The 8,351-nt window shown below is 48.7% G+C and overlaps 1 protein-coding gene across 1 annotated transcript in view; it reads right to left on the reverse strand.

The window, feature by feature from the left end:
- The window catches only part of tspan4a (tetraspanin 4a), a 425,431-nt gene extending 418,655 nt beyond the window's left edge, over window positions 1-6,776 (reverse strand). Inside the window, exon 1 of the mRNA XM_072465913.1 lies at window positions 6,318-6,776. Within this exon, the coding sequence (XP_072322014.1) occupies window positions 6,318-6,638 (321 nt within the window). The 5' untranslated portion in view covers window positions 6,639-6,776. The remainder of the gene's footprint in view (window positions 1-6,317) is intronic.
- Window positions 6,777-8,351: the final 1,575 nt, after the last annotated feature.

Consider the following 8,351-nt stretch of genomic DNA (forward strand, 5'->3'; position numbering starts at 1 on the left):
TGAACGTGTACTCTGTGTGAACGTTTACTCTGTGTAAACGTGTACTCTGTGTGAACGTGTACTCTGTGTGAACGTGTACTCTGTGTGAACGTGTACTCTGTGTGAACGTGTACTCTGTGTGACCGTGTACTCTGTATGAACGTGTACTCTGTGTGAACGTGTACTCTGTGTGAACGTGTACTTTGTGTGAACGTGTACTCTGTGTGAACGTGTACTCTGTGAGAACGTGTACTCTGTGTGACCGTGTACTCTGTGTAAACGTGTACTCTGTGTGAACTTGTACTCTGTGAGAACGTGTACTCTGTGTGACCGTGTACTCTGTGTGAACGTTTACTCTGTGTGAACGTGTACTCTGTGTGAACGTGTACTCTGTGTGAACGTGTACTCTGTGTGAACGTTTACTCTGTGTGACCGTGTACTCTGTGTGAACGTGTACTCTGTGTGAACGTGTACTCTGTGTGAACGTGTACTCTGTGTGAACGTGTACTTTGTGTGAACGTGTACTCTGTGTGAACGTGTACTCTGTGAGAACGTGTACTCTGTGTGAACGTGTACTCTGTGTGAACGTGTACTTTGTGTGAACGTGTACTCTGTGTGAACGTGTACTCTGTGTGAACGTGTACTCTGTGTGACCGTGTACTCTGTGTGAACGTGTACTCTGTGTGAACGTGTACTCTGTGTGAACGTGTACTCTGTGAGAACGTGTACTCTGTGTGAACGTGTACTTTGTGTGAACGTGTACTCTGTGTGAACGTGTACTCTGTGAGAACGTGTACTCTGTGTGAACGTGTACTCTGTGTGAACGTGTACTCTGTGTGACCGTGTACTCTGTGTGAACGTGTACTCTGTGTGAACGTGTACTCTGTGTGAACGTGTACTCTGTGTGAACGTGTCCCGGGACTGAACCAGAGCGTCTCAGATATTGACCTTGTTTGTGCGAAAATACAATTCCAATTAACACTTATCAATCGAAAAGAATGCAATAGAAAATTGACCTTTTTGTAATAATAGAATCCACTTCCACCAAGAAGTTTCATATTTATATTTATAAGTTATTTTCCTATTTCCTGCACTTTATACTTGAGCATCAAGCTACTGAGCTACCATCATCAAACTACTGAGCTACAATCATCAAACTACTGAGCTACAATCATCAAGCTACTGAGCTACAATCATCAAACTACTGAGCTACAATCATCAAACTACTGAGCTACAATCATCAAGCTACTGAGCTACAATGATCAAGCTTCTGAGCTACAATCATCAAGCTAATGAGCTACAATCATCAAGCTACTGAGCTACAATCATCAAACTACTGAGCTACAATCATCAAGCTTCTGAGCTACAATCATCAAGCTACTGAGCTACAATCATCAAGCTACTGAGCTACAATCTGGAGCATCTTTGTCTTTCAAAAGCTTAATGTCTCAGAACATTGTCCCTTCAAATAACCGTCAAACCAAATGTAACTGAGCTACATTGGTGCTGGTGTCCTGACTCAGACCTGAACTGTGCCGGTTTATGCCACGAGAATCCAGAAGAATACATTTGAGTTTATTCATATATTAGGAGAAGACACTTATTGATGGAAGCACCAGACGCTCTCTGATTGGCCTTGGAGGTTCTGAAAATAAAGGTGCGCCCTCTGCTGGTGGTGTGTGCACAGATATTAGGACAGGAAGATTTCGAGTTGTAAAACATGAAATACAAATTCTAAGATATCAGAAAGTCATTAAACACGACTGCACAGAGTAAGAAGAGTATGTGACTGAGTGTCTGATGTCGACAGCAGCAGCACACGCATCAGCAGCAGCAGCAGCATCAGCAGCATCAGCAGCAGCAGCAGCAGCAGCATCAGCATCAGCATCAGCATCAGCAGCATCAGCAGCAGCAGCAGCAGCAGCAGCAGCAGCAGCAGCATCAGCATCAGCATCAGCATCAGCATCAGCATCAGCATCAGCAGCAGCAGCAGCAGCAGCAGCAGCAGCATCAGCAGCAGCAGCAGCAGCAGCAGCAGCAGCAGCAGCAGCATCAGCATCAGCATCAGCATCAGCATCAGCATCAGCATCAGCAGCAGCAGCAGCAGCAGCAGCAGCAGCATCAGCATCAGCAGCAGCATCAGCAGCAGCAGCAGCAGCATCAGCATCAGCAGCAGCAGCAGCAGCAGCAGCAGCAGCATCAGCATCAGCATCAGCAGCAGCATCAGCAGCAGCAGCAGCAGCATCAGCATCAGCAGCAGCAGCAGCAGCAGCAGCAGCAGCAGCAGCATCAGAGATGGAGGTGAGAAGATGTGAGTGCTGGAGCCATATTCTTCAGACAGGATGAAACGCTTGTTGTGTAGATTGATGTTGGAAAGTGGAGCTCAAACATCCCAGAGGCAAAAGATGCAATCACCCAAAGCTGCTGCGTGTGCTGCATGTGCTGCTGCATGTGCTGCTGCTGCATGTGCTGCTGCATGTGCTGCTGCATGTGTGTGCTGCTGCATGTGCTGCATGTGCTGCTGCTGCATGTGCTGCTGCATGTGTGTGCTGCTGCATGTGCGGCATGTGCTGCGTGTGCTGCTGCTGCGTGTGCTGCTGCATGTGCTGCATGTGCTGCTGCATGTGCTGCTGCTGCATGTGCTGCTGCATGTGCTGCTGCTGCATGTGCTGCTGCATGTGCTGCTGCTGCATGTGCTGCTGCATGTGTGTGCTGCTGCATGTGCTGCATGTGCTGCTGCATGTGCTGCTGCTGCATGTGCTGCTGCATGTGTGCTGCTGCTGCATGTGCTGCTGCATGTGCTGCATGTGCTGCTGCATGCGTGTGCTGCTGCATGTGCTGCATGTGCTGCATGTGCTGCTGCTGCATGTGCTGCTGCTGCATGTGCTGCTGCTGCATGTGCTGCTGCTGCATGTGCTGCTGCATGTGCTGCATGTGCTGCTGCATGTGCTGCTGCATGCGTGTGCTGCAGTATGTGCTGCTGCTGCATGTGCTGCTGCTGCATGTGCTGCTGCATGTGCTGCATGTGCTGCTGCATGTGCTGCTGCTGCATGTGCTGCTGCATGTGCTGCTTGTGCTGCATGTGCTGCATGTGCTGCATGTGCTGCTGCTGCATGTGCTGCTGCATGTGCTGCATGTGCTGCTGCATGTACTGCATGTGCTGCATGTGCTGCTGCATGTGCTGCTGCATGTGCTGCATGTGCTGCTGCATGTGCTGCATGTGCTGCTGCTGCATGTGCTGCTGCTGCATGTGCTGCATGTGCTGCATGTGCTGCTGCTGCATGTGCTGCATGTGCTGCATGTGCTGCATGTGCTGCTGCTGCATGTGTTGCTGCATGTGCTGCATGTGCTGCTGCATGTGCTGCGTGTGCTGCATGTGCTGCTGCTGCATGTGCTGCATGTGCTGCATGTGCTGCATGTGCTGCTGCTGCATGTGCTGCTGCATGTGCTGCGTGTGCTGCATGTGCTGCTGCTGCATGTGCTGCATGTGCTGCATGTGCTGCATGTGCTGCATGTGCTGCTGCTGCATGTGCTGCTGCATGTGCTGCGTGTGCTGCATGTGCTGCTGCTGCATGTGCTGCATGTGCTGCATGTGCTGCATGTGCTGCTGCTGCATGTGCTGCTGCATGTGCTGCGTGTGCTGCATGTGCTGCTGCTGCATGTGCTGCTGCATGTGCTGCGTGTGCTGCATGTGCTGCTGCTGCATGTGCTGCATGTGCTGCATGTGCTGCATGTGCTGCATGTGCTGCTGCTGCATGTGCTGCTGCATGTGCTGCGTGTGCTGCATGTGCTGCTGCTGCATGTGCTGCTGCATGTGCTGCATGTGCTGCATGTGCTGCATGTGCTGCTGCTGCATGTGCTGCTGCATGTGCTGCGTGTGCTGCATGTGCTGCTGCTGCATGTGCTGCATGTGCTGCATGTGCTGCATGTGCTGCATGTGCTGCTGCTGCATGTGCTGCTGCATGTGCTGCATGTGCTGCATGTGCTGCATGTGCTGCTGCTGCATGTGCTGCTGCATGTGCTGCGTGTGCTGCATGTGCTGCTGCTGCATGTGCTGCATGTGCTGCGTGTGCTGCATGTGCTGCTGCTGCATGTGCTGCTGCATGTGCTGCATGTGCTGCATGTGCTGCATGTGCTGCTGCTGCATGTGCTGCTGCATGTGCTGCGTGTGCTGCATGTGCTGCTGCTGCATGTGCTGCATGTGCTGCATGTGCTGCATGTGCTGCATGTGCTGCTGCTGCATGTGCTGCTGCATGTGCTGCGTGTGCTGCATGTGCTGCTGCTGCATGTGCTGCATGTGCTGCATGTGCTGCGTGTGCTGCTGCTTGAGCAGAGGACGAGGTAAAGACAGTTTGTACTCGAACATTGGATATAAAGCTGGAAACTAAATCACAAACAAATACATATTATTATGATTCATATCATTATCATAATGATTGTAATATTGTGCAAGAGCTGAACTTCTACTGTTCCAGAGACATCAGGAGGATTCTCTTTCATCGTCTTTGCTCTGGCATATATTTTGTAAAAGATCCATTTGAAATGTTGTATTGGCCATGATGAGGTCAGAAGTTTTCACGTACAAAACATGTGTCGGTCCAAAACGTCTTCGTCTCACGTCCAGAGGCGTTTGAGGCGACGTGACAGGAGCGTGCGAGGCCTTCTGAGCCCTTTACTCACAAACACAACGCTCTAAATATGTCCACAAAACAAAGCCATGCACGCCCACTCACCAGCAGGTGTACGGGGAACGCACAAGAGCTCGGCTCACCCACTCAGCGCCATCTAAATGCATGTTCCCTCTCTTCATCTCCACTCCCTCTCGTCCTCCTTCTTTCCTCCTTCTTTCCTCCTTCTTTCCTCCTCTTCTCCCAAACAAGACAAGACAAATACTGCCGACTTTGTGATTAACATAAAGCTGCATCTCCTGCGGCCGACAGCGATCGCAGGTGGAAAGAAAGAGCACAAAGAAGATCCAATCAGTGAGAGGGGGAGAGGGGGGTGGAGGGAGAGAGAGGGAGAGATAGAGGGAGGGAAGGAGAGAGAGAGGGAGAGAGGGAGGGAAGGAGAGAGAGAGGGAGAGAGGGAGGGAGAGAGGGGGGAGAGAGAGAGAGGGAAGGAGAGAGAGGGAGGGAGGGAGAGAGAGGGGGAGAGAGAGAGAGGGAAGGAGAGAGAGAGAGGGAGGGAGGGAGAGAGAGGGAGGGAGAGAGAGGGAAAGAGGGAAGGAGAGAGAGAGGGAGAGAGGGAGATGCACAGACTTGAGCCTTGCCAAACTAAATCTTACTCCTGACTCGTCCAACACCAAAACTCATTCTGACTAAATCTTTCTTGATCAAAAGACTAAAACAAAACATGTCAAAGTAACACTGCAGTGAAAAAGTACTTACTTAATGTCTCTCCTTCCATAAACTCTTCACACCTCACTTCATTCTCTCTCTCTTGTGAAATCACACGTGGATTACAAAGCGATGAAGCTATTTCTATAATAATGGATCATTTACACACTTCACACCTCCAAACTATATCAATTAAAATATCTAATGATGCACAGAAAGGCTTCAAATTGTTATCTCTTGTCATTGAGCTCCATTGAGCTTCATTGAGCTTCATTGAGCTTCATTGAGCTTCTTTGAGCTTCTTCTCTGGTGGAGCACGTGGAACAGATTCTCTAATGAGCTGATTGTCAAATTGCAGAACGTTTCCTCAATATCAAACACATTTAAAGTGGCACTTTGTCACATTTGCATGGTTTTATGGCTTGGCTAATTATGCAGATCATATCTTGCATATGATGATTATGGGATGCAAACCAGTTCCAGCAACTGAGCGAATGAAGTGAATCTTAACACATGCAAACGCCAAGAGTTTTGCTCTGAAGTTGAAGACAATAAACCTCTCAAAACCTTCCAATAAATCAACATCAAAATTTAAAACGTAACTGTCAAATTGTGCAGAAAAGAAGGCTCAACACACTCGTCACAGCGTTTCAAAGTTACACCATTGCAAACGTTTCAGAAGAGGCGGGAGATAGACAAAAAATAATATCTCTCTGTTTTTCCAGATCTTCTTTTTTGCAACTCAACAGACATTTGTAAAAGTCTGGTTCTGTCGAGGCTGAAATACACGTGCGAAAATTACACTGCAAGTTGATTTGATCACGACCAACTCTTTTCGCAGCTACTTTAACCGTCTTCATAATATCTCGCTCTACACTATATTATAATCAAGCTTTCTTTAAAACATTTTGATATTATTTGCTGCCGTATCTCCCACTTCTGCTGTTCAGAAACGACACTGCAGATCCAGGGCCAACGCAGAAGAAGACGTTTGACACTCACCCAGAAGAGCAGGTTGAAGAACACCATCCCGTAGCGCAGCGCCATCATGCATCCTTCTGCCATTTTACAGCGACGCAGCTCTAGAAGAAATATGAAGGAGAGGTCCAGGTAAAACACCACGTACTTCTTGCCCGGAGTGTATCGCCCGTTCGTCGTCTGGGGCTTTTTGGTGGTGGTGAAGCCGAACGCAAAAGGCGGACGCTTATATTCGAATTCGCCACTGAACCGGTGGAAACCCGAGGTAAAAGGAGGGGTTTCCGGTTTGCTGTCCAACGAGGGACTTCGCCTGTACGGGGTCTCGTCTGTACTTGAACGCCTCATGCTGGGACGCTTCTTGGTTGGTGAGACAGAAGCGTCAAAAGTTGCACAATTCCAGTTAAGAGTTATTATCCCAAAGCCATTTCAACATGGAAATATGACATGAAATGAAATGCATGTTTTTGTGTCAAATATATTTGATGGAGTCCGTGTTCCGCTGATTTGGACTTGAAGTATTTGTTGTATTTTCTACACTGGCAAAAACATGTCTAATCTAACCATTTTCAAGTTTCTTCAATAGTTCCTACTGAAGTCATTCAACGATTTCCACCATTCATTTCTTTTTTTTCTTCTAAACTTCACCTAAAAACTGGCTGTACATAATCCAGCCACAACATCTGTATAATTCTGTGTACTTAACTCCACATCCACCAATCTACAGCGCTATAATCTCTCAAACACAGGTGCAATGCTGCTGGAGATAAGCCCGGCTTCGTTTCATCTCGCAACACTTCTCCAACCCAACAGACAAGTGACAAACACCGGAGGGCCAAGTAGTTCCACGCCTCTGAGAACCAATGCAAGACCTGCAAAGATGTTACTAAGCCCAATACCAAGCACTGTTTCATCCAATCAACTGCAAGCAACCGGCAACGGAACCGTGAGTCGGATGGCAAAAGCTACACAAAGGTTACAACTTTACGTACAACTTGCTACTAATGCCTCCTCCGCATGCAAACGACCATCGTGCATCATACTATTCATAATCCGTCAAAATGTATGGTGGGTTCAAGCCCGGATGGTACGATGAGAATGGAGAGTAGAGCATGGAAGGTCTCATACTCTTCTCCGGCTTTGAATATCCTTTAAATCCACACGCCCTAACTTGTTCAGTTTGTTTCAGAAAAGTCTCTGGAGGTTGCAGCGTTAGTCGCCCTCCGCCTCGCATCCGCCGCTCTGCGCTGAAGCTACCAATTCATTCCCAGTTCCGCGAGCCCAAAGTGCGCGTGGTCCGCTCCTCTTCCTCCTTCTCGTTCTCACTCCTCTTTATCGTAGCACATCCAGCAGCCGTCGCTTAGGTGGGGGATGCAAGGAAAAGCTCCAGTCAGGTCATGGTGGAGAAAGAAAGGACAGCCAAGCCAGAAGAGAAAAGCCGGAACAGTTTCTTTGCAGAAAGCCGAAGCAAGACTGCAGTGTTGGAGTGCGAGAAAGGTAGGTAGACCTCTCCGCTAGTTCCCATAAGCTCCTCCTGCCTGCACGCTCTGCCTCTCTCTCTCTCTCTCTCTCTCTGTTTCACTCTCAGTCACCCCCTCCCTTTTTCTTTCCGGCTTCCTTTCCTCACTCCTCTCTCAAGCTTGCTTTGTATAAGGATCTCTCCCGCTGTAGCTGTCCCCAGAAAGCTGCTATAAAACCGGAGAAAGTAATTGAAATTTCGCCCGTCCCCGTCAGAAAAAACAATCAGTGCAGGGACTTCAAGATATTTAAGCACCGGTGATAGTTCTGCCCCATCGGCCGTATAACACGTTACGTCCTGGCATGTTTGCACGCGCAGACAGAACATGTATCTCCATCTCATTACTTATGCAAAGGTTGTTCAAGTGCGCAAGCGAATGGTGCAGCTGTCCGCATGGTCGACCGTGTCCCGCCAGCCAGGGAGGGCCAATTCATTTCACCAATAAACCACTAGGGGATAAAGTCATTTGTGCCATCATGAGACATATTTCCTCCTGAAGGGTTTTATAGTTTTTATTACCTACAGTTACGATTGGTACGGGC

Source organism: Eucyclogobius newberryi, unplaced genomic scaffold (assembly GCF_026437365.1).
Source record: "Eucyclogobius newberryi isolate DKJ021-1_F unplaced genomic scaffold, fEucNew1.0.hap1 SCAF_5, whole genome shotgun sequence".
Lineage (NCBI taxonomy): Eukaryota > Metazoa > Chordata > Actinopteri > Gobiiformes > Gobiidae > Eucyclogobius > Eucyclogobius newberryi.